General features: G+C 44.9%; 1 protein-coding gene across 12 annotated transcripts in view; it reads right to left on the bottom strand.

The window, feature by feature from the left end:
- Positions 1-26,960, bottom strand: part of RALY (RALY heterogeneous nuclear ribonucleoprotein) — a 97,829-nt gene that overhangs the window by 46,869 nt on the left and 24,000 nt on the right. For 3 of the 12 annotated variants that reach the window (XM_063702063.1, XM_055373343.2, XM_019017024.3), the window contains exon 2: positions 13,841-13,923. The exons of 7 other annotated variants lie outside the window; for them this stretch is intronic. Coding sequence is in view for 2 of the 5 variants with exons in the window: in XM_055373341.2 (XP_055229316.1) it covers positions 254-268 (15 nt within the window). In the remaining 3 variants the exon portion in view is untranslated. Of the gene's footprint in view, positions 1-253; positions 350-13,840; positions 13,924-26,960 lie in introns of all 12 variants that reach the window. 2 more of the 12 variants (XM_055373341.2, XM_055373342.2) reach the window with 1 other exon arrangement.

Here is a 26,960-nt window from a genome sequence, read left to right as displayed (position 1 = left end):
CTGCTACTCCAGCCACACTGGCTGCCTTCTAATTATTCTACAAACATGCTCTTGCATCAGGGCCTTTTCACCTGCCCTTCTCTCGGCTGGTAATGATCTTCCTCCTTAGAGAGGTCTACTCTGGCCACTTTTTAACATTTTACTCCTGCTTATCTTTCTTCATAATGCATATAGAATTACATAATTGATTTACTAATTTTTTTATTGTTTCCCCCATTAAAACAAGTTCTACGCTGGGCACAGTGGCTCATACCTGTAATCCCAACATTTTGGGAGGCCTCCGAGGCGGAAGGATCGCTTAAGCCCAAGATGTTGAGACCATCCTAGGCAACGTAGGGAGACTCTGGCTCTACAAAAAAAAATTTTTAATTAGCTAGGTGTGGTGGTGCATGCCTGTAGTCCCAGCTACTCAGGAGGCTGAGGTGGGAGGATTGCTTAAGCTCAGGTCAAGGCTGCAGTGAGCCACGATCATGCCACTGCACTCCAGCCTGGGTGACAGAGTGAAACCCTGTCTCAATAAATAAACAAATAACAAGTTCCATGAAGACAGTCCTTGTTTTGTTCACTACTGTATCCCAGTTCTATGGGCAGTATCAGACATCTGTTGAATGGATAACTGAATGTATGTAAGTATAAACACTGTCCCTAAGGTCCCTTCCAATGCTAGCTTTCTGTGACTAACTTACGGGCTTGTGGGACTGGGGAACATCTCAGGAGCTCCAAGCCTAGGTAAGCTTAGGTCCAATCTGTCCTTCTGGCTTCAATTTTTGATATTTGCTTGGCCTCAATGGTTCTTCAAATGTTAACACACATCAGGTGTGGTGGCTCACGCCTGTAACCCCAGCACTTCGGGAAGCCGAGGCAGGCGGATCACCTGAGGTTGGCAGATCACCTGAAGTGAGGAGTTCAAGACCAGTCTGACCAACATGGAGAAACTCCGCCTCTACCAAAAATACGAAATTAGCCGGGTGTGGTGGTGCATGCCTGTAATCCCAGCTACTAGGGAGGCTGAGGCAGAAGAATCACTTGAACCTAGGAGGTTGCAGTGAGCCAAAATCACGCCATTGCCATTCCGGTCTGGGCAATAAGAGAAAAACCCCATCTTGGAAAAAAAAAAAAAAAAAAAGTAACGCACATACCAACACACAGCTACACACTCGTACAAATAGACAAATATATATCACCTAATTAATCAATTATTGTTGCATGCTATGTGTAAAACACAGTACATACACAATAGCCTCCAATATTATGTCCTTCAGAGTTTGACCCTAACTTACTTTGGTAACTTTAACCCTAACCACAGTCCTATTCCTGAACTCTTATACTCTGGCTACAATGGACTGTTTTCCCTTCCCTGAAACACCCACATAAGCTTCTGTGCCTCTGTCCTCACTGGTCTTTCTGCTTGGAAGTTACAGTCTCCCCTTCATAATTACCAAATGCCTCATCTTTGAAGTCCAACTCAAACATTACCTCTTCTGGGAGGTATTCCTTCATCTCTCAGGTAGTGGTCCCCTCCAAGCTCCTAAAGCACTCTCTCCATGTTTCCATTCAGAGTGATTATCGCTCTAGCCTACTTACTTTACCTTCCTGTCCTTCTTCATCAACTACAGGCTCCAAAAGCCTTAACCATGTGTTTGGCTACTCCTTATTCCTAAGACTTACTTCTGTGCCGAGCACAAAGTTTTATCAAATTAAATCTTAACATAGCCCCACAACAAAGAATCTTTCCTAACCTTCATACTGTCCCAAAGATGGTTTCTCTAATATTCCTACCCACTAGTATGAACCCCCATGGAACAGGGTATGAGGAAACGATTGGAGAAAGGACTGGAAAGAAAAGGGCGAAAGTCTTTGCAGAACCTCAAATATCATTCTAAGAAGATTAGATTTTAGAGGTTTCATGAGCAAGCAAGTCATAGGAGTAAGATCTGTGTCTTAAAAGCTATGGAGAGAGAAAAAGTTGTATTTCAGGGTAAAGACTGGACATGGAGCGGCAAGTGAGTTGATAATTAAAACGCTGCCAGAGACAGATTATTAAGATCTGGCCTTGGGTGGTAGCAGTGGGGATGGAAAGATGGACAAAACATGTTCAGAGACAAAACCACATAATGAAAGCAGCTGCCTATTCTGAGTAGAACTGGCTCTGCACATAAACTTCCTCCAAATGGAACTCTGTAACCTCTTTGCATCCAAGATGGTCCTGAGGGTGAGACCACAAGGAAGAAAAGAGCCTCCTTGAGCAGGGGAAGAAAAAGAAGCAAGTCTAGGATTAGCAAAGGCCAAATCCCAGGCCACTGAGCAGGGCTGCAAGGAGAGCAAGCTCAAGATCTTGTTGATGGCTGCTGACTGCAGAAACCTTAGTGAAGAGGTCACATCTGTTCCCTGAGCAGAAAGCTGCCTTCCTGGGTTGGGACGGCTCTAGCTGGCTTTAACACAAGAGGTTCTGATCATTTTTAGTGATTGTATGTTAAGGAAAATTATCCAAAATTTGGAAGGCAAAAAGATGATTGTGTGACCACTTAAAAGTCATGTTAGACACATTGTTTATTATGAACTAAGTCATCTGACACTCTTGGGAAATGGAATTTTGTTATTCTTCACAAATGATTAGGGCCCAAATGTTTTAAAACTCTGCAGTAAGAGGTTAACGTGTAAAAAACTAAGAAGGTATATACCTTTAATATGCAGACAAAATAATTCCAAAGTTATATTTTCATTAGGGTACTAACCAAAACAATTTTATTTCAGCAATCCTTCTTTCATTAACAATCTAAATCTGGTTTCTCAGCTATTCTACTTCTGCTGGTTTCCACATTAATCAGTTAAACAAAACCTGACACATGCTCACTCTATGTATGAAAATTATGCCCTGACGAGGTACACACATTCACAAGCCTGCCTACCTCACAGGAACCAGATGTCATGAGGCAAGAGAAGCCTGACACCCAGGCACAGGATGCCAGTCAAGTGTTAGAAGTGGTCACTTAACGAAATGACATAATGACATAAAGCTCAGGGTAGTAAAAAGGACACCAGGCAGAGAGTCAGGGCACCTGCCACTAATTCACTCTGTGACCTTGGCACATTACTCTCCTTTGCTGGGCTTCAATTTAACAATGATAAAATGGGAAAGTTGGTTCAGGTCAGTGTCGTTTTACGAACTGTGATCCTGGGAACCCTGGAAGTTTAAGGCAGCTGCCTCGGCGGGAGTGGGGATCGTCTTTGTTTGGTAAGGGTAGTGGGGAGGCTGAGCTACTAGGCCTCTTGCTGCTGCTTCAGCCAAAGCAGCTCTGTTTGGTTGTTTTTGTTTATGTTTGTTTTCTGAGACGGCATCTCGCTCTGTTGCCCAGGCTGGACTGCAGTGGCTTGATCTCCCCTCACTGCAACCTCCACCCGCCGGGATGGCAATCCCGCGCTCAAGCAATCCTCCCATCTCAGCCTCCTGAATAGCTGGGATTACAGACCCATGCCACCATGCCTAGCTAATTTTTGTATTTTAGTAGAGACAGGGTTTCACCATGTTGGCCAGGCTGGTCTCGAACTCCTCACCTCAAATGATCCACCCGCCTCAGCCTCCCAAAGTGCTGGCATTACAGGCATGAGCCACTGCACCCAGCCAGAAGCTCTGTTCTGGATGTTACATGTTTAAAAAAAAGGGTTACTATGTAAACTTGATGATTGTCAATTAAGGTCCCTTCCCACTCTGATATCCTAAAATTCCATGATTTTATGGCAATTGATCCTGGGGAAAATACAGAAACAAAAAATATCTCCTATCACCCTGTGCCTAAAAATAACACCCTATAAGGGGTTGAAATAAGTCCCTAGCAATTGAGTATGAATGAGTCAGGAGGGGGACAAGAGGGCAGAGGAAGGCTGAGAAAAAGACAGAGACTAAGGGCCTGCTCCTTTTGCAAGTGGAGACTGGGTAGGCCCAACGCCAGGGAGAAAACCCTCTCAGGGAAGACTTAGCCTCACTGGCATTATCAAGACTAAAGATTTGGACTCTAGCCCCTGGCTCTGTCACATAAAGGCAGATTCCTTCAGTTTCTTCACAGTACGGTTTCTTGAAGGTAAACTGCTTTGCAAACTGTTGAGTATAGATTTGAGAACCTATCAGAACAATCTTAGTCCTAAAATCTTTTGTGTGTGCATGTCTCCACTCCTGCCAGGTCCCTGGAGGAGACTTATCACGGTTGAGGAGTACAGACCCTTTCCCTTTCCCTCCCTGTACTTTGGAGTTGGGCATACAAGTAGGGGTTATTGCTTGAAATACTTTCTCTATTCAACTTTGAAAAGGACAAATATACTTTTCACTAGGGACTCTGTTCCATGATCATGATGGAAACATAGCTTCTAACTCAGTGCTTGGATCTCTGGGCTCTATATCTGAGTTCTAGAGAAGTTGGTTTGAGGCACAGAGTGCAGAAACTCTCAGGAAAATACACTGAAGGCATGGAAGACATTCCTATTACACTCAGGGCACCAAACGCCTATTCTTGGGTACTCCCAAACACTCTACCCTCCTGGAAGGGCCGTGGCCAGAGGACAGGGAGGCAGTATGATACTCAGGAAACAGCTTACCTTACAGCTTAGTCAATGGGGTCAGGACTCAGTTCAAACTCTAGCTCTTTCAGAGACTAGATATGTGGCTTCAGTAAATTCATTCACTTCACTGAGCCTCAGCTTTCCCCTTTGGAGCTATTAATAGCTTAATGAGTTATAAAGATTAAGGGAGATAATCTATTTAAAGTACCTGTCACAATACCTGGCACACAGTATGCACACAATAAATGTTACTTCTACTCAAGAGGGAAAGGACAAACTAGCAAAAGTCTGAATGTGATTCACATGATAGGTAGGGAAGACTCGGGGATGAACCCCAGCCAGCAGCAGATCAGAGCTGTGAGTGGCTCAGAATGGGAATAGGCTGATTTGGAGAGTCTGTTGTGCTATTCTAAGAGCATCTGGATCCTGTACCAGCCAAAGCAAATCAAACAGGAGTGCTTATGGAGCGCTTGTTTCTAAAACAAGTACGGGCTGTGTTATTGACACATGCCACAGGGGAATTGAGAGGGCTGTTGGCGGAGATGTTAAAAAAGCTGACATGCTTTCAGTTCCAATCTTTGCTACCATATCCATATGGGCACAACTGACCTTGGCTCTAGAGGGGAAAAAAACTCTGAAATGAGACACAAGAGATCTGGATTCGGGTGTGAACCTGAACCTGAACAGGTGACTTCACCTCTTGGGCCTCAGTTTTTTCTTTCCTCTTCTAAATAATTCTCTGTGTGCTGAATCTATTATCATTACTGCACTTTTTTTTTTTTTTTTTTTTTGAGATGGGGTCTCACTCTGTCACCCAGGCTGGAGTGCAGTGGCGGGATCTCTGCTCACTGCAACCTCCGCCTCTTGGGTTCAAGCAATTCTCCTGCCTCGGCCTCCCAAGTAGCTAGGATTACTGGCACACACCACCACGCCCAGCTAATTTCTGTATTTTTAGTAGAGACGGGGTTTCACCATGTTGGCCAGGACGGTCTCAATCTCTTGACCTCCTGATCCTTCCTCCTTGGCCTCCCAAAGTGCTGGGATTACAGGCATGAGCCACCGCGCCCAGCCCATTATTGCACTTTTAAATGATGGTGATATGGTTCAGAAAGATTAAGCTAGTACTGGCAGGAATTTGAATTGGGGGTCATTTGTCAAGCCTGTAGTCTTTCTTCTCTGTTGCATTCTCTCTCAATGTTAAATGAGGGAGTAGGATCAGGTGAACCAAGGCATTTCTAGATGCAAATTGAATGGCCTGAAATTATAGTTTCAAGAGCATTCTAAATACTCTAGGGCTAGACAAAGCCTGGCTGGTTAAAAAGCCTTCTCATAAATGAAATCCTCAGTACCAAAGGCAAAAGCTAGAGTACAAACACAAGAGCCAGAAAAAAGGGGCCAATGAAATTTCAGAAAGCCCTGAAGAGGCACTTGGAGAATACAGTGCCTAACTCATTTTTACAGATGGGGATATGGAGGATGCAAGGAGAAATAGCTTGCCTGGGAACACCCAGTGAGTGGGTGATAGAGCACAATCTGGGTCCTATGTCTCATGGTCCCCCTCTCACACTTGCTAGCTACTCAGTTTCCAACCTTCTAGGCCATTATGATCTTCTCTTTGACATTTATTTTCCAAATGCTGGGTGACAGGCAGGTCACTGCCCCTGCAGCAGACTCCCAGCCACTTCTAACACCTTACTATAGATAGTGGCTCTTTGTTTTTAACTGTTCCTGCTGCAGGCTTAAGCAGAACCGAAGTTGAGACTTCTCTTAGGTCCCTGTTGACTCTTTAATCTCCTTGGACCACAGACCAATGCGCCTTTGGAGACACAGAACAGGAAGAAACATCAGCAATTATGGACCAACTTTCTACCTCATTCCCTGTTTGTAGAACTGAGGAAAAAGAGGCCCAGGTATAAAATGCTTTCCCAGGTTTGTGTCAGTAGAACAAGGTTAAGAGCCTGGATCGCCACACTCTCCTACTTCAATCTGACACTCAACACATGGTATCAGAATTTATTCCAATCACTAGTTACTGAACCCCAAGCCAGGCCAGGTATTTTCTTCATCTCCTACTAGCAACACAATCACTATATAAAGTAGGCATTATTATTCCCATTTTGTATATGAGCAAACTACAGCTCAGAGAAGTTAGTCACACAGAAAATAAATGTCAGATCAAGGACCCAAATCTTGGTATTAAGAATACACACAATGGTGGGAAAGATGCAGTTACTTCATCTTCCTAAAGACCAGTTATACCACAGATATCTTTTATCTTCTACCTCTTGCCCTATGTACTCAGAATTGTTGACTCTTGATAGATTACGTTAATTGGGGATATGGGAGGTGGCAATGAGGGGAAGGATGGATAGTGGAGACACAAATACTACAATGACAGATAATTCCAAAGAAGCAATTTCTGCTTTGTGTTAATGGGGTAAAGTAGGTTTTGAGCACCCCCCAATCTGTCCCATTCAATAAGTCCCCTTTATTCATCTCTTACTCATCTCAAGGTTCTAGAACCACCAACGCTCACAGACCTTGGTTTCTTAAGCTGTTGTTAACCAGCTTAGATTTTGCTCTCTTGGCCATGTTCTCAGGCTCAGGACCCTGTCTCACTGCCACAGCCAAAATCCCTAGAACTGCCCTCCAGTTAATCTAACCTACAGGTCCCTCTCCTGTTCGGCTGTTCTTCTGCTCTGGCCTGCTGCTCCAAAGGGACAAAAGGATCTTCTTTAGTTTTAAGGAAAACTGGGGAAGGAAGCAGGGGAACCCGGGACCTCATAGAGCCCAGAGCCCTTTGCGTGCAATTCCTTTCCCCCAAGCAAGCTGGAGGTTATTGCTTTGCTATGACAGCAATCCTCAAGCAAGCCAGCTGTTTCTGGAACCAAAGTAATAAAATATGGCCAAAATCCTTGGGTGGAGAGTGAATAGGAACAGCTGTTTCTTACATGAGCTGCTCTGGCAGCCTCCCCCACAGATACCCGCTCCTGCATAGAATTCTCTAGGAGCCATCTGATGATTACACTGGCAGACAATGAGTCTCCTGCCCTTTCTAAGCTATCAGGTCCACTCTGGTCAAACATTCATCCCCATACCTTGAAGGACAATGATGCACTGCTACTGCTCCTAGACCTTCTCAGACTCTATCCCAGGTCCCTATCACTGTAATTACTAACATTAATAGTCTTGTACATTTGTACACTATCCAATGGTTTTATATAGCACTTATCTGAAATGTGCTTTACACAGTACGCTGGGTAGAAACTATTATTCCTTGTTTACAGATGAGGAAACTAAAGGCCACAAGTAAGTCCCCAGCAAGCCAGGCATTGCTCAGACCCCTCCCATCTCAATGTTACCTATGGCATCTGCACTGTAAGCCTTATTTAATGGAATCAAATCTCTGCTTAGAATTTCAGTTGTAACAGGCAAAAGAGGTGTTCAGAATGGTCCCCCAAAAGCCACTGTGAAGCCTCTGAAGTCCATGAGGTGGGCAGCGGTCTCTTCTAGCTCTGTATCAGGCAACCTTCTGCAGAAGCCTGGGAGGCCCTGGCTTGCCATGTGTCACCTGACTTCCTGCTACACCACCCCCGTATGTCTTACTCAAAGCTCAGCCTGCCTCACTGCCTGCCCAGTGCTGATTTGGGGCAGGCAGGATCCAGGCTGCCGAGCACTATGGGTCTAGCCCTAGCACCCTCTCTACAGGTAACACATATACATTGTAGGCCACTTGTCTTCCCTATTGTTTCTGAATCAGGCCCCCTCTGAAGTTTGATACTTCTCCAGAGGCTACTGTATCAGAAGGAGCAAACTGATAGTCCACTGGTATAAAGCCTGAAGAATTGTTTGGTTTGGGGTGTATCCTGCCTCAAAAATCAATGAACGAATCCTTAAGAAACTAGAAAAGAGCAAACTAGACACAAAGCAGCAGAAATTAGAAAATCATAAAAACAATAAATAAAATAAATAAAACAGAAAATAATAAAAAATCAATGGAAAAGAAAAACAATGAAACCAAAAGTTGGTTCTTTGAAAACACCAGCAAAATCAACAAACCTGTATCTAGACTGACCAAGAAAAAAAAAGACACAAATTACCAACAAATTAGACAACTTGGGTGAAATGGAAACATTCCTAAAAATACACAAATTATCAAAAGTGACTCAAAAAGAAAGAGAAAATCTAAGAAGATTTAACAAGTAAGACATTTGAATTAGTAATTTTAAACTCTTCCAACAAAGACAAGCCCAGGCCCATGTGGCTTCACTGATGAATTCTATCAAACAATTAAAGAAGAAATAATACCAATCCTTTACAAACTCTTTAAGAAATCAGAGGAGGAGGGAACACATCAATTCATTCCATGAGGCCACCCTAATGCCAAAAGCAGATAAAGACCTAAGAAAACTACAGAACAATATTCCCCAGGAAATCAAATCTAACTCCATATAAAAAGGATTATACACTACAACCATGTGGGATTTATTCTAGGAATGTGAAGTTGATTTAATATCTGAAAATCAATTAATGTAATGTCAATGTAGAATAAAGAACAAAGACCATAAAATCAACAAAATCCAACAGTCATCCATAATGAAACCTCTCAATAAACTAGGAATAAAAGAGAACTTCCTTAGCCTGAAAGATGGAATACTTTCCTCCTAAAATTGGGAACAAGGTAAGGAAGGCTGTCTGCTCTTATCAATTCTATTCAAAGCTGTACTAGAGATCTCAGCTGGTACAATTAGGCAGGGGAATTTTTTTTTTTTAAATGGATGTCAGATTATGTCACTCCTCTATTCAAAACTCTCCAATGTCTTCCTATTTAACTCAGAATAAAGCTCTCCATGATCTGGTCCCTGTCTACCCTTGTGACTTCTCCATATTCCTATCTCCCCCTTCGTTTACTCCATCTGTAGCCACACTGGCCTCCTTTCGTTCCTCAGAATCAAGAAGCACGCTCTATGCCTAGAAAGTTATTCCCCCAAAGATACACATAGCTCACTACTCCAGTTCTTGCATATTTCTGCACAAATTTTATTTTCTGAGAGGCCTTCTTTAATAATCCAGTGTCTCCCTATTCCCTTACCCTGCTTTATTTTTCTTCAGATTTATTCATTTATCTGCTTTCCTCTACTAGAACGTAAACTACAGAGAGAAAACTATTTTATTCACTGCTACACCTCAAACACTTGAAACTGTGCCTGGTATATGACAGACACTCCAATACTCACTGAATGAATAAATGTATATCTTCAAAAAGAAAAACATATATAAGAGAATGAACAAAAAGGAGGAGTGGGGGACTACTAGCTCAAGAGGCTGAGAAGGACCAGGGTTTTAGGTCGTGGGGAAAGAGCCAATGTAGGATATCATAAAAAAAACTTGGTTTTCTGAAGCCAGATTCTTCTGGGTTCTAAGCTTAGCTCTTCTGATCACTGCCTACACGTCCCTCTCTAACTCTCAAGTAATTTATAAAATAAGAATATCACCACCTACCTGCCAAGTTGCTATGAAAATGAAATATATTTATGTAGAGCATTCAGTATAGTGCCTGATAATATATAGTAGATACTATAAATAATTAACATTTTCTGATAACTCTAGCCTTCAAGAGGAACCCAAAACTACCACAGAAATTACCCAGCCCCACCCTCATCTTACTGAGGGACACCGATGTTTGTGGAGGTGCTGCTCCTAAATTAAGTGGCCTCCAGACTGTTTTTTTTTTTTTTTTTTTTAAAGATGGAGTCTTGCTCTGTCGCCCAGGCTGGAGTAGAGTGGCGCAATCTCGGCTCACTGCAAGCTCCGCCTCCCGGGTTCACACCATTCTTCTGCCTCAGCCTCCCGAGTAGCTGGGACTACAGACACCTGCCACCACGCCTGGCTAATTTTTTGTATTTTTCAGTAGAGACGGGGTTTCACCGTGTTAGCCAGGATGGTCTCGATCTCCTGACCTTGTGATCCACCTGACTCGGCCTCCCAAAGTGCTGGGATTACAGGCGTGAGCCTCCGCACCCAGCCCAGACTGTTGTTTTAACTTCTTCTTTCACCCCTCCCCTTTCAGTCAGCTTTCAGCTCTCACCCCTAGATGGTATTAATATAGCAGCTCTTCTCCCTTTTTTGATATTCTTCTTTTAATCTTATGGGGTTTTAGAAACCAAATGCTAAACTTGTTACAACAACACATAAAAATAAGAATAAATTAGCACTGTGCAAATACTTAAGGATAACAATGCTTTACTTCCCTCTTGTTTTTCAGTTGGACTCTGGAAAAATAGGCTGTTAGATAAATAAGCTATTATATGGGTAGCTTATCATATATAAATGTATATATTACACACTTATTTACGTGGAATCATTCATATTTTAAAAGTTAATAGTGGAGCTGTTTCACAGGGCAGTTGTTACAGGAAGCATATAAGATCCAGGCTTGGCACCCAGGCCAGGGAAAGGCCAGAAGCTGTAGAACTTTAGATTAACAAGGCAAAAAGAAGTGGCAGCAAGAGCCTGGATATTCAGAGTAGGAGGGAAGGTAGGGGTCAAAACCCTCTGTGCACTCTCAGGCAGACAGGAGAACAGAATGTCCATTGTTAAAACACAGTGCGAAGAGAATGGCCCCCATCGTTGGTGAAGGGGGAGAACAAGATGGTAGAAAAACTGGAATGACCATGGCCTCCATAAAATGTGAGGCTACAGCACAAGAGCCTTTTTCACTAGCAGTAAGCAGAGGCAGGCAGGGAACCTAGGGCCAAAAGAGGAATAGCCTTCTTCAAGAGATGACAGCAGGGAACAAGGCAACATCTCAGTGGAGTGCCGACTCCTGTTGGGATGGGCTCTTGGGAACTGCTGTAGTATCCTATACCACGGTTCATGAGTGCACTTAAACCTGCACTCTGCAGCCCACATATTGCAAATCGTGGCTGCCTGTGCTACCCGGCTTTGTCATCTCTGCCCTGGAATCCCTTTCCTTATGGAAAGACTAAGCTATGGGTAGGGCCCACAAAAGAAAGGAAAGGAGGAGAAGGGCATAGAAGAAGATTTACAGTGAAAATTTCCAAAGGAAAACCCTCCCGTTTACTTTTGGGGAATGGGGCGGCAAACAGGTCAGGGACTGGGATGCTACAGATAGTTATATTTTGGATGGTGGACTCCTCCAAACCTCTTGCTGAAATCTGATCCCCAATGTTTAAGGCGGGACCTAATGGGAGGTTTGGATCGTTGGGGGCAGATCCCTCATGAATAGATTAATCCCCTCCCTGGAAGGAGGGTAGGGGAAGTGAGTGAATTCTCACTCTCTTTGTTCCAGTAAGAGATGGTTGTTAAGAAGAGCCTGGCATCTCCCCTCTCCCTTTCTTACCATCTGATTTCTACCCACAGCAGTTCTCTTTCCACCACAGTAGAAGCAGCCTAAGGCCCTCACTGGGTGCAGACACCCAATCTTGAACTTTTCCAGACATCCAAATTGTGAGACAAATAAACCTTTTCTCTTTATAAATTACTCAGCCTCAGGTACTCCTTTATAACAACATAAAACGAGCTAAGACAGACACTTAAAATGCTTTCTTCTCACTTTCTTGTTTCGTTCATGCTGCTTTACAATTCACAAAGCTTTCCAACTTGCATTTCTCATTTGATTCTCTGTAACATACCTGCATGGTAGGAGTACACACATGAGACGTGAGGGGACAGGGAGGCACTCCAACTTTACAAACAGGGAAATGAAGACTGTCCAAGGGCACATGTTGAGAGAGAAGATAAAAACCTAGGTTTCTCAACTTCAAGCCAGCACTCAGGTCCTTACCCTGTACTGGCCCAAGTGTTTATGAGATCCCATGTGTTACAGACATATTCTTCTTGTGGTCACTTTTAGCCTGGGCCTCTGCCTGCTTGAAGGTTCTTCCTATCTTTCAGTCTAGTAGCCCCCCTCACTAGAAATACCACTGCTCAGAGGGACCCCTAACTCCTACCTGCCCTGTTCAGCCCCTCAACTGAATCTCCTTTCTGAATCCCTAAGTAAGTAGGCCTTCTTGAACTTTATAAGAAAAATCAGAATTAGAGAGGGAGATTAACAGCCCAAGGAAGGTCAGGTCTAGAAGAACAATGGTATTTATGGTCAGACTGACCTGGGTTCTAACATCAGCTTTATGGATTCCCAGGTGTGAACCCTGGGCAAATTATTTCAGTTCCTGAGCCTCAATTTCCTCATCTATAAAATGAGGTTTCAGAGCAGGCTGTGGTGGTACACACCTGTAATTCCAGCTACTTGGGAGGCTGAGGCAGGAGGATCACTTGAATCACATGAGCCCAGGAGTTTGAGACCAGCCTGGGCAACACAGCGAGACCTGTCTCCCAAAAACAAAAATAAACCCCCCCACACACACAAAAAGGGATTTTGTCTAGATTGAGATCAGTAACATAGTAAGTTCTTAATGCGTTGATTTTCCTTCCTTCTCACCATCTGTCAGCTTCCCCTGACATCCACTTCATAAAACCCTAATCACTCCACTCTCACCATTATTCATACGACATTTTGCAGAATTGAAGAAACTACAGGATTTTCTGGAGCTGACCTATGAGCTTGGCAGATCACAGTAAAAACTAAAGCTAAGAAAGTCTCTAAGGGGCCGGGCGTGGTGGCTCACGCTTGTAATCCCAACACTTTGGAAGGCCGAGGCAGGCAGATCACCTGAGGTTGGGAGTTCGAGACCAGTCTGACCAACGTGGAGAAACCCCGTCTCTACTAAAAAATACAAAATTAGCCAGGCATGGTGGTGCATGCCTATAATCCTAGCTACTCAGGAGGCTGAGGCAGGAGAATTGCTTGAACCCGGGAGGCGGAGGTTGCATTGAGCCGAGATCGCGCCATTGCACTGCAGTCTGGGCAACAAGAGCGAAACTCCATCTCAAAAAAAAAGTCTCTAAGGGCTGTGAGGTCATGTTAAAGAGCTTGTGAGAGGACAGGTATAGCCGCCAGGTCCCAGGATAGCCCCCCACCTGCCACATCCCAGCAGAAAGCAGCTAGCAGAAGCAAGAAGGAAGCAGACCTGCTCTGCCTTATTCATGGCAAATGATCTCAGACATTCTTGAGGCAATTCTAGGAGAGCAGTCTCAACCCTTCCAGTTCAGAAGGTTACCTGTGCAACATCCAATCTTTTAGACATGGAGTAGGAAGATAATCACTTGTAAGTTATCTGTACTAAAGGTAAAAACAATCCCCAAACGAGTTACCCTCCATGTTGGCCCAAGCTTGCCCAGAGCTTTCCCAGGCAACCTCACTCACCAGTAACAATGCTGAGCTTAGCCAGCTGTTTCCTCCTTTGGGTTACAGGGTCAGCACCACCTGCCTCTGGGAATAGGGCTCACCTATAATAGAGAGAGAAGTCCATTAGGGGTGCTGCTCAGAACAGGCAGCAGGCATTCAAAATTCCTGTCCTTACACATTTTGCATCCTAGCAAAAGACAGGTCAATTATTTACAGTATATAATTTCAAGTAGTGCTAAGTGCCATAAAGAAAAATAAGGCACGCCTGGCACGGTGGCTCATGCCTGTAATCCCAGCACTTTGGGAGGCCGAGGAGGGGTGGATCACCTGAAGTCAGGAGTTCAAGACGAGCCTGGCCAACATGGTGAAACCCTGTCTCTACTAAAAATACAAAAAAAAAAAAAAAATAGCCAGGCATGGTGGTGGGCGCCTGTAACCCCAGCTACTTGGGAGGCTGAAGCAGGAGAATCGCTTGAACCTGGGAGGCGGAGGTTCCAGTGAGCCGAGATCGTGCCACTGCACTACAGCCTGGGTGACAAGAGCGAGACTCCATCTCAAAAAGGGGGGGAGGAAGGGGAGGGAAGGGGAGGGAAAGGGAGGGGGAGGGAAGGGAAGCAAAGCAAGGTAAGGAAATAAAGAATGACAAAAGGTAAGGGTGAAGTCTATTTTAGATAAAATGGTCAGGGAGGGGCCTCTACAAAGGGTCACATCCAGAGAGATTTGAATGAAGTCTGGGGTAAGACATGAAAAGATCTGAGGGAAGAGTGTTCCAGGGAGAGAATAGCAAGTACAAAGGCCCTGAGGCCTTGGTATGTTTAAGGAACAAGAAGACTAATAATATAGCTAGAGTGGAGTCATAAGGAGAATGAGGTACATACAAGAGACACAAGAAGGAATTTGTTCTGTATTTTACATATGAGAAAACTAAGGCTCAGAGACTAGGTTACTTGCGCAAGATCAAAATAAGTCAAGTGGTAAAACTGGGAGTCAAACTCAGGTCTTCTGGACAACTCTAACTCTGTCTCACTTGTGGCCCAGGCTCCTCCAGGCTTAGATCACCTGGATTCTAGCTGAGACAAACTTTCAAGGACTCTGAGATTTATTTCACATTTCTGTGCTCAGCTCCCTCCTCTGCTGGGTGAGGATGGTGAAGAGAAATCCCTATATATTCGTTCCCAGGAATGTGGAATGGAATAGAGCAGACTCTAGAATAAGAATAGCAGCACATACCAGGCACTGATGTAAACCTTTTATTTGTATTAACTCATTTAATCTTTACAACAATCTTGTAAGGTTGGTATGTTATTTTACTAATGGAGAAATTGAGGCACAGAGAAATTAAGTACATTTGCCCATTGCACAGCTAACAAGATGGTGGAGCTGGGATTTGAACCCAGAGGTCCAACTCCAGGGCTTGCCCTCTTAATCTCACATTATATATAACAATTCTCAAAAACAGAAGGCAGGAAACATGTTCTCTTGTTTTAGTTTACATGGCTCAGAGTTCCCCACCCATCTACACCCAAGCCTGACATCCTCTCCATATACCTGCAGTCCAGGCTTTTTACTGAATACAAGTTGAATGACTCCTGAGTCCTTCAGCCAGGTGGTTCCAGAGGCTTCTCTAATCTCTAGCTACTGTAATCTCAAAGCAATAATAACAACGGCCATTTAATAGGCATTTACTGCACAGTTGGAAACAGACTAGGTACTGGCCTAAGCACTGTTTTATTTCAGAGGGAGTGAAAGTTGCTCCAAGTCATGAGTGGAGGGATTGAGAGTGCGGTCTCAGACTCCAGGTCTGGAACAAAGCAGCAAGCACAAGGAACCAAAGTATCTCTGCAGCTCTGGATCAAAAGACAAAGGCAGAGGCACCAGGGAGTCAAGAATGGACACCTCCAATCAACAAGTCAACCAACTCAATTCATCTTCTATTTCCCAGCCTCCATGATTCAGAGAATGGCATAACCATTCTCCGGGGTACTTAGACTCCAAATATTCATGCTCTCAACCCCTCTTTCTCTCTCTTCCCCATTCCCACAACTGCCAAATCCTTGTGGGTTTTTTTTTCTCCCCCTCTAAGAGTTCTACATCCAAATCATCTCCCTCCCTCCCTCCCTCCTTTCTTCCTTTCTTTCTTTCTTTCTGTTTTGCAACAGAGTCTCGCTCTGTCACCCAGGCTGGAATATCCTGGCGCGATCTTGGCTCACTGCAACCTCCGGCCCCCCTGGTTCAAGCGATTCTCCTGCCTCAGTCTCCTGAGTAGCTGCGATTACAGGTGCCGGCCACCATGCCCAGCTAATTTTGTATTTTTAGTAAAGACGGGGTTTCTTCATGTTAGTCAGGCTGGTCTCAAGCTCCCGACCTCAGGTGATCCACCTGCCTTGGCCTCTCAAAGTATTCTTTATTCCCTACTATGTCAACTTCCTCTTGGTTCAGGATCACATTATCTCTTGCTTGCACTGCTGGCATATTTCTTGAAACTTACTGACATTACAAAGGCAGACTTACAGGAGTCTCTTCCCTGGTCTCTGTTTCACTAGTCTCCTCTACCCCTCCTACTCCAATCCATTAGACCCACACAGGCAGACTAATGGTCCTAATGACACTTCCCTGCTCAAAAAAAGTCATGGCTCCCAGTCACCTCAGCCTTGCTCTTAGGTATGCCAGTATCTGGTCATCATCCGCCTTACTTCTACCATGGGCTTTCCAGCTCTCATATTTTTGGTCCACACTGTTGTCTCACTGGAATTGCCCTTCTTCATTTACACACATTCAAACCCTTCTTAATTTTCAAGGCCTAGTGAATCTATGATGTAATCCTGAACCCTTTTCTCACCACTCTCTCTGCCATGTTTTTTTTTTTTTTTTTTTTTTTTGAGACGGAGTCTCGCTCTGTCACTCATGCTGGAGTGCAGTGACACGATCTAGGCTCACTGCAAGCTCCACCTCCAGGGTTCACACCATTCTCCTGCCTCAGCCTCCTGAGTAGCTGGGACTACAGGCGCCTGCCACCACGCCTGGCTAATTTTTTGTATTTTTAGTAGAGACGGGGTTTCACCGTGTTAGCCAGGATGGTCTCGATCTCCTGACCTCGTGATCCGCCCGCCTTGGCCTCCCAAATCTGCCAAGTTCTTGAAACATCTCCGGCTTGTAGGTATATTCATTTCTGCACTCACCATCAGCTAAGGCCTCAGGAATACAGTACCCCTGTTCCCCTTCTTCCTTGTAGAAATTCCTACTACTTCTGAAGAATGGAGACCTAGTCAGTTATAAGATTTCTTTTTTTTTTTTTTTTAAGATAGGGTCTTGCTCTGTTGCCCAGGCTGGAGTGCAGTAGTGCAATCTCAGCTCACTGCAACCTCCGCCTCCTGGTTTCAAGTGATTCTCCTGTCTCAGCCACTCAAGTAGCTAGGATTACAGGCACGTGCCACCACGTCTGGCTAATTTTTGTGTTTTTAGTGGAGACGGAGTTTCACCATGTTGGCCAGGCTAGTCTCCTGACCTCAAGTTATCTGCTTGCCTTGGCCTCTCAAAGTGCTGGGATCACAGGTGTGAGCCACCACGCCAAGCCAGTTATAAGATTTCTGTTTCTATTCCTCCTACTTAGTCTGGATCTACCTCCCAATAAGAGACCTGAGTTCTAATCTGCATCTCAGATTCCCCATCTGCAAAATGGGAATTCCTATACTGCCAACACAAGGATTTTATAATCACATGTTTTTATCAATGTGGTAACAGGTGAGGAAAAGGGCAGAGTTAGGATGGGAGAGTCCCAGCCAGGTCTTTTATAGTTCTTCTTGTAAGCTGAATAACAGAGTACATACATGAACCTTCTATCTAATTAGTCAAAAAATATTTCCTGATACTAGCTGTACTGGTTGGCTTTGCTGTGTACACAGCTCTCTGAATAAGGGGTTATGGAGGATGCACAGATGATCGAGAACAGTCCTTATCCTTAGGCACTTGGCATTCAGGATGGGACAATGATGTCCCACAAAAAATTACTAATATTAGGCAGGATCTAACAGTTCAAAGAATGTTATGTATTGTGGAAGTGAAGAAACAAATCAGTCTGACCTGGGTTTGTCTCAGAAGCTTCACAGAAGAAGCAAAGATTTAAGCCAGGCCTTGATGCAAGGTGACAGAAAGACATGGGCTGCTACTATGCCTCAGGCACACGGCTGGGTGTTAAACTGTTAATCCTTATGATACCCTGTGAAGTAGGTGATGACATGCCCACTTTACAACCAAGGTAACTGAACACAGGTGAGGCTAAGTGTGCCATTCAAGGTCAAACAGCTAGTAAGCAACAAAGCTAGCATTTGAATCCAGGTCTGCTTTACTTTACTCCAGAGCCTGTGTACTCTCATGATCTGCCTTACTTATTACACAGCAACATGAAAGAAGACCAGAAAAACTAAAGTTCTTTCTAACCTCAAAATTCAATCATTGAACGGGGGATGTGGAGGGAGTGGGGGTTGTGTGCTCACTGCTGCTATGTCTTCTCCGTAAGATTGTGACCTTATGGCAGGATTAGGGTCTTATGAACTGTCATATGGGTCTTGGGTCATGTAGGATTAGGGTCTTACGAACTACCTGCCAGGCTCTGTATCAGCCTAAGTATCTGTGAGTAAATAAAGGAATAAACAAAACCTGCCCAGCAACTCTTATTCTGAGGACTGGAAGTAAAGTCCAAAATCTCAAGCTCCATATTCAGAGTCTCAGCCCCAGTATGTATATCAACCGAATATCTACTAATCTATTGGCTTAAGGTGTCCTTTTCCCATTCTTGTTTTCACAAGTCAAGGGAGATGTAAGGAGTGCAAAGGCAGGGAGCAGAGAAAAGAGGATGAGAAAGGGGTGAAGGGAGAACCGGTAAGGAAGGAGACACCTGAGCAGGTTTAAAATGTCTCAGGTTTAGAGGCCAAGGCGGGCGGATCATGAGATCAGGAGATAGAGACCATCCTGGCTAACATGGTGAAACCCCGTCTCTACTAAAAATACAAAAAAAAAAAAAAATTAGCCGGGCATGGCTGGCGGGCGCCTGTAGTCCCAGCTACTCAGGAGGCTGAGGCAGGAGAATGGCGTGAACCTGGGAGGCGGAGCTTGCAGTGAGCCGAGAACACGCCACTGCACTCCAGCATGGGCGACAGAGCGAGACTCCGCCTCAATAAATAAGTAAATAAATAAATAAATAAATAAATAAAATGTCAGAGGTCTAGACTTTGGAAAAGATCTTTTTCCTTCCGGTACCAGAACCAAGGACTTTTATTTAAAAGAGAAGCAGCAAGAATTCCTCTTTGTAAATGTTAAATGAAGGGAGTTTGCTTGTCCAAACTCCAAACTAAATGTGTCAATAGGAGGTAAAGTGAAACACTTATCGACAAGTTGCTCAGGGCTCCAACCCTCAGTCCTCACTATTGCCCTGCCCCAGCCCAACCTCTGCCAGGTTTAAGCTGAAGCCTGCAGAGGTCAGAAGACAAGCAGGTTCTTCCTCCTGTCACAGCTTCCTCCTCTACCAGCATTACTCCAGGCTAACAAGCCTTGGGAGTATATCGTTCCTTGCGGCTAAGGGGTTACTGACATCCTCTGGACCTTTCCCCAGTAGCTCCCCATCATGAAAGCTTTGTTGAAAAACCTTCCTTATCCCCACCCCCCACAAAATAAAAAAAAAAAAAAAAAACCAGGAATCTACTGCTGGAAGCTAGGGAAAGGAGCCAGGAAGTGAATGAAGAGTGAAAATTATGGGAAGCCTGGGTCTGGACATCAAAGGGTGGGGAATCAAGCAAAAGGTCTCGGACAAGAGAATGGGAGCATTCCCTGGGGACCGAAGACGATTTTAACAGAGGAAATAATCTCCTAGATTTGTAAAACAATTTTTTTTTAAAAAAAAAAATAGCATGTCCCTACAGAACTCTTGCTGTTTAGAATAAGCAAGCTCCAGGGCCTGCAGGAAGACTGACTGAAAGGTGTTGGGCCAGGTGAGGTGGCTCACGCCTGTTATCCCAGCACTTTGGGAAGCTGAGGTGGGCGGATCACCTGAGGTCAGGAGTTCGACACCAGCCTAGCTAACATGGCTAAACTCCGTCTCTACTAAAAATACAAAAATGAGCTGGGTGTGGTGTGGTGGTGCATGCCTGTAGTCCCAGCTACTCCAGAGGCTGAGGCAGAAAAACTTGAACCCGGGCAGCGGAGGATGCAGTGAGCTGTGTTCGCACTACTGCACTCCAGCCTGGGCAACAGACTGAGATTGTCTTTAAAAAAAAAAAAAAAAAAAAAAGAGAGAGAGACGTGTTGCTGAAGGGTTATCTTCCTCAGGAGAGAGGAAGAGAAAGGGAAGCTGCGTTCTCTAGGCCTCTGGGGTGGCAACCAAGGCACCAGTGAGCAGCCACAGGAGATAATCTCAGCCTAATGGCTCCAAGCTCCCTCAGGCATGGCTCCCCTGAAGGCAGCCTCCAATGCATTTCTGCTACAGTCAGCACTCCAGGGCTCACAACTGACCACACACAGGGAGTAAAAGACTGGCACAGGGCAAAGGCACAGGGCAAATAGCCCTCGTCCCACAAGCCAACTTGCCAATCTATTTGACAGTTGGGTTCCAGCTCCCCCTAACCCCTCAGCCTCAAAACTGCCTCAACCCTACTGTAAGCCTTGCTTATCCCAGCCTTTACTAAACCCCATGGTCTTGCAGTTCTCCCAGACTCCTCCCCTCACAAGGATACCTGACCTTGACTCTTGTGACTGGCTCTACTGTATGGTTGCCTATGCCCAGGCATAATAAAACTACTGGCTGTGTTGCTGTGGGGGTAAAAAAAATGACCTCACAACATAATAAAAAATGCAGCCAGGACACAAAATGGGTCAGTAAAACCCTCCCATACTCCCAAACAAAGACAGGTGTCAGGATGCCCAGTGTATCAAAAAGTAGGCCCTAGAGGACAGCTGGTTTCTTAATGACAGGTGACATTAGGGGTCTTGAGCCCAACCCATGTTCACGTATGAGAACATAATGCATGCCATAAATAGATGAAACTCAATCTAGGCAGTCTCCAAGCTGCCTGGAGGAACGTCCACAGAATACAACAGATGTGCAAGACAATCATTCTTGCCTCTGCATTTTCTGGGCAGCTAACAGCATTTCTCCTTTCTCAGCTGAAGCTATCTCTAGTTTTCCCCTCCTCCTTCCCTAGAAGATCCAACCCTGCAGGAATTATCAAGGGAGGCACGAGTAATTACTGTTTTCTTTTCTCCATGCTAATGAGACAGTTGGATGGTTCCCCTTCCCCCTCTTGAGCTGGAAGTGAGAATCTAAAGCTTTATAATCAGTAACCAACACACCAAAGCTCCGACCAGACACTGCTCTGTGCAACTGAGACTGTGTAGAAAATGGCTTTCATGCCCCTGATGAGACCAGAGCTGGAAGGGCTCAACCATTTTACAAAAAGGGAGGTAAGACCAGAGCAGGGAGGGGAATCTGTCCAAAGTCACAGAGGGAAGTCAGTGGCAGGGCCAGAACCAGTCTCCTTATTCCCAATCAGGCCACCTCTCACCTCACTCAGACCATGTTGGCCAGGCTGGTCTCGAACTCCTGATAATCTCAGGTGATCCGCCCGCCTTGGACTCCCAAAGTGCTGGGATTACAGGCGTGAGCCACCACACCCAGCCTGTCATTGGTTTTTGAATACCTATTCAAAAACTGATATGTAAGCTTGAAATTTGCAGTTCCAGCCTCCACACTGAGGTCCCCTCCAAAGTTATTCTATACTGTATTAAGTCTGAGTGAGGTGAGAGGTGGCCTGATTGGGAATAAGGAGACTGGTTCTGGCCCTATTATACCATAGACTGACTATGGGGCTCCTGTGATACTCCAGCATATGATCAGTGCTGACCATAAGGCTTCACTTTCTAGAGTGCACAAAATTAGGTGCTTTATTCTATAAATGGGGTTAGCTCCACATGAGAGCCCCTGCCTTAGTCACCCGCTTAAGACTTCAGACCCCCACCCCCTTGAACTAAAGCCCAACTCAAAATCCAAGGACAGGCGTCCCCACCAATGGCCAATGTCCAGAGACTGCTTGCCAGCCTGGATGTCCACTTGGGTTTGCTGCTCTCTCCACCCCTCTGTAAGGAAGGCAGCATATAGTAGAAACAATTAGCAGATAGACCTAGGTTTAAACCATGGCTCTGCCACCAAAACTGGGTATCCTTGGTGCTCTGACCACCGTTCACTTGCCTGTCTCTTCTACCACTCTTCCCTACTTGGGAGCAAGAAATATTCAGTTGTTTTCCTGTATCCACAATGAGTCAGTCACTGTCTACCAAATGATACTCTCTAAAACTTAAGTCCTCACATTTGTAAAATGGTGATTAAATCACCTACCTCAGAATAGTGAAGATAAATGAGGGGAAAAAATTATGTAAACTGCCTAGACTAGTGCCTGGCCCTTCTTCCTCTACTGTATCTTGGATTCCCAGGGCCAAAAGTTTGTCTGTACTGAACTACACAGCCCATCCTGGAGACATCATGCCTTGCTGACGGGGTCTGTTCCACTCTAGCAGTCAGACTGACTGCCAGTTCCTGGAACCCTACCAATAAAAACAGATATGACCACTCTCCTCACAGGTGAAGGTAGTGAATTTCAAGCAAATGATCTTTGAGCATAGACTAATATTCTAGATTGAAAAGAGAGGGGAACTTTGGGGGAAAAAATGCTATGCTATGAAGCTGGAGGCTTAGAGAAGAAATCCCAAGTCCCAAAAAGTGGCTGAAGATAATCTGCACTGGAGCCTACAGAAGGGCCAGAGACATGAAATGAATTGCCTTAGGTCACATAGGAAGCTGAAGGCAGAAATGAGCTTAAAACTCACCACTGTGGTCTCCCTAGATGGTACTTTTTCCATCCTTCAGGGCAGATGCACAGTGCTGAAGGAAAAAGGAAGTGAGGCATAGGAGGCTCAGTAGAGTGGCAGGGAGAGGCACATAGGGACGTCAAGTGGCACTTACAAAGTTTCTGTTTGGTACAGGTGACTGAGGGACAAAGCCAGCCTTTAGTTTCGTAGGGGCCTTATGTGCTCTGGCAGTTGAGGGGCAGAAACAAGTTCAAACTGGCCAGAACAAGTGTCAACAGTTATGGAGGGGAAAGGTATAGGGTGTCTCAAAGTATCATAAGCCCCTCCACCCACAACATCAGCTGCTTTGAGTGATCGAAACCTTCTGCCTACCCACCCCCAACTTCTCAACTCATACTATGTTCCAGATTTTCTATGGTATCTGTCTTTTCCACTAGAGGGCCCTCAAACTTAAAAACTAGGGGTGAGGTATAAGGTATAGAGAAGAGATTAAGAGCTTTGTCCAGGCTGTGCATGGTGGCTCCCGTCTATAAACCCAGCAGTTTGGCAGGCCGAGACAGGAGACCACTTGAGCCCAGGAGTTCGAGACCAGCATGGGCAGCCAAGTGAGACATTGTCTTTATTAAAAAAAAAAAAAAGAAAGAAAGAAAGAAAAAAGGAAAGAAAGAGAAGGCTGAGTGTGGTGGCTCATGCCTGTAATCCCAGCACTTTGGGAGGCCAAGGTGGAAGGATCACTTTGGGATGCCAGGAGTTGAGGACCAGCCTAGGCAACAGAGCGAGACCCGTCTCTACTTAAAAAAAAATTTTTTTTTAATAATAAAAAAACTTCAAAGAACAAATTAAAAAAAAATTTTTTAATAATAAAAAAATTTAAAAGAACGAATTTTTAAAAAAGAGTTCCGTCTCCTGAGGAAGATCTGACTGATGAGTCTTTTCTTTATTCTACTCACCATATTCTACTTATTATATTCACCCAAACTTCTGAGTTAAGTGACTGGCCCAAGGTCACGCAGCTAATAAAGGCAAATCAGGACTTGCCCGTGTATCAAGTATCCTTTTATGGCCATGACTGCTATGGTTTGAATGTGTCTCCTAAAGCTCATGTGTTGGAAACTTAATCCCCAAAGCAACAATGTTGAGACAGGGGACTCTGAGAGGCAACATTAGTGCATGAGGGCTCTGCCTTCATGAATGGATTAATGTCATTACTGCAGGAAAGTGTCTGCTATCTTGAGAGTGGGTTTATTATAAAAGTGAGTTCAGCCCTCCCGCTCTCTCTCACCATGTGATGCCTTCTGCCAGGTTTTTATGCAGCAACGTGGCCCTCACCAGATGCGGCCCCTTGATCTTGGACTTCCCAGCCTCCAGAAGCATGAGCCAAACAAACTTCTATTGTTTGTAAATGACTCAGTCTATGGTATTCTGTTACAGCAGCACAAAATGGACTAAGACGGTGACTTTCGGCTTGGCACAGTGGCTCATGCCTGTAAATCCCAGCACTTTGGGAGGTCCAGGCAGGTAGATCACTTGAGGTCAGGAGTTCAAGACCAGCCTGGCCAACATGGCAAAACCCCATCTCTACTAACAATACAAAAATTAGCCAGACGTGGTGGTGCACGCCTGTAATCCCAGCTACTTGGGAAGCTGAGGCACGAGAATCACTTGAACCCAGGAGGCGGAGGTTGCAGTGAGCCAAGATTGCACCACTGCACTCCAGCCTGGGTGACTGAGTGAGACTCTGTCTCAAAAAAAATAAACTAATTAAAAAAAAAGAAAAAGACAGTGACTTTCAGCAAATTTGATTTTTATAGTTTTGAGCAGTAGGTAGGACAGGTGTTCTCTACTAAATCATGTCCCTTCTTCAAACACCTGCAATCCATTTCAGGCCTAGTTCTGACATTTATCTTCTCTTACAGAACTTGCATAACTACCTTCTTTCTTACAGGTCAGCAAACTTTTTCTGTATAGGATCAGATAGTAATTAGGCTTTGTGGGCTACCATAGTCTGCGTGGTATTCAACTCTGCCATTGTAGTGCAAAAGCAATCATGGATGAACAAATGAGTGTGGCTGTGTTCCAGTAAAACTTTACAAAAGAGGCAATGGGCTAGATTTGCCCCACCAGTTTACTGACATGTTCTAACTAATCTGTCTCCAATCACCTGTTGACTAATCCATTATTCCTACCACAGTCCTGTAACCTCAGTGGATCCCCTTTGCCTACAGGATGGTTTAAATTCTACCCTTATTCATCCTCTACCACATCCTTTTCCTGCACACTGCACTCCAATCACGCTGAGTTGTAATCTGGCAGCTTCTACCATTCCTCATGCTGTTCCCTAACATCCTCAATGACTTTCTCCATCCCTTTGCCAATATTATCTACTCAGAGACGAGTCCAAATGCCAACACCTGGGAGAAGTCTTTGCCAATGATTCCTCCCCTCACCCTCATGGGAGTTAATCCTTCCTCATGTTCCCTGACTAGCCTCCTTCCCAGGTAATCTGTCCAGCATATCCTCCACTTACACGTGTTACGGTGAACCTTCACATGCCTATCTAATTTACTGGGAGTTCTTGAAAAACAGGAACTGTGTTTCATATGTCTATACACTATTTTCAGAACCTGGTACACAGTGGGCACTCAAGCTTCCTATCTACCGAATAAAGCTTGCTCTGTCTTACATAATTTGTATGTGTATGGTTGTCCCTCACCCACCACTACCACCCCACTCCCCCAGAATTCTAAGTTTCTCAAGGGCAGGGACTGTGTCTTACTCAACTCTGTGTCCCTTGCAGTACCTAACAGAGCACCCAGTGTCTGCCTACTGAACAGGCTTCTAAGCTGCGTAGATTACTAGAACATGGGGATCTTCGGTTCTAGCAAAAATGTGAGACGACCCACAGCATCAAAGAATCCTTCAGTGTGCTTTATGGGCTTGCCCCTACCTCCCATCCCATCATGTTTTTGGGTCTGGCCAGGTAACCACTTAAAGCAGAGGCCAAGACCAGGCATCTCACTAGGTTGCTCTCACCTGTGCTGAGATAAAGGAACTGGAGCTATGTGAAGAGCAGAAGGATCCTTTTTTTTTTTTTTTTTTTTTTTTGAGACAGAGTCTCGCTGTGTTGCCCAGGCTGGAGTGCAAGATGCATGATCTCGACTCACTGCAACCTCTACCTCTCGGGTTCAAGCGATTCTCCTGCCTTAGTCTCCCGAGTAGCCGGGATTACAGGTGCCCACCACCAGGCCTGGCTAATTTTTAAAATATTTTTAGTAGAGACAGGGTTTCACCAACTTGGCCAGGCTGCTCTTGAACTCCTGACCTCAAGTGATCCACCCGCCTCGACCTCCTGAAGTCGTGGGATTACAGGCGTGAGCTACTGCGCCCGGCCGAGGGATCCTATTTTTAGACCTCCTTGTCCCTGGGCTCAAACTGTATCCTAAGTACTAGCCCTAAACTGACCCCCAATCCGCATTTAGCCCTAGACCAGAAGACAGCCTTCTAACAAGTACAGATCCTTGGTTCCCCAAGGCAGGTGATTTCACTGAGGGAAAGGCTGCAGTTCAACCTCAACTGAAGAAAAAACTCAAAGGTATGTGGTAAGGATCATTAGGAGCTCCACCTCCGGATGCAAAGGAACCTCTATTGAGATCACGGGTCCTGGGCAAACCTGTAGTCCACAAGTACAGCTATCCTACCTTGGGGAATTTGTGGGGTGGAAGACTAAATTGCTAATGGAAAAAACAAAACAAACACCAAAAGAAATTTTCTTCTAAACCCAGAACAGAACAACATTCCATCTGGGTAAGTGAGCTTGTCACAGGCAAGGGGTACTTAGCATATCTTCCATTCCAGGATTACGGCTGTCAAGTTTTAATTAGGGTAATTAGAGTTAAAAATGTAATTTCATTTCAGGGGTATTTTGAACAGATTCCATTAATTTCTTTCTGTAAAAGAACACAGAAAGGAGGGGCAGGCTGTGTGAAGCAGAGGATTTTGCCATGAGAGAAGCAAAGTTATTTGCCTGGGCCAGACGAACTTTCAAACCAATGCCAAGAACCACAACACCTCTGCAGGTCTGGCCCAGAGGACAGAGGACTGCTGCTCTTCAGGCTTCCTCCCTGCTCCCCCACAGAAGTCTAGAAATAAGTTTCAGTTGGCACTTGCTAATAAATCGATCTCCTCCTCCCTACCTGCTGCACCTGCATTACTGCCATCCAATGGCTACTACTACAACCTTAAATCTGGCAAAGGATAAGGGCTCAGAGCAGTCCATCTGTTTTGC

Source organism: Gorilla gorilla, chromosome 21, assembly GCF_029281585.2.
Source record: "Gorilla gorilla gorilla isolate KB3781 chromosome 21, NHGRI_mGorGor1-v2.1_pri, whole genome shotgun sequence".
NCBI classification, from domain to species: Eukaryota; Metazoa; Chordata; class Mammalia; order Primates; family Hominidae; genus Gorilla; species Gorilla gorilla.
Note: the sequence above shows the minus strand (reverse complement) of the source record. Positions and strands in the feature narration are given on the sequence as shown.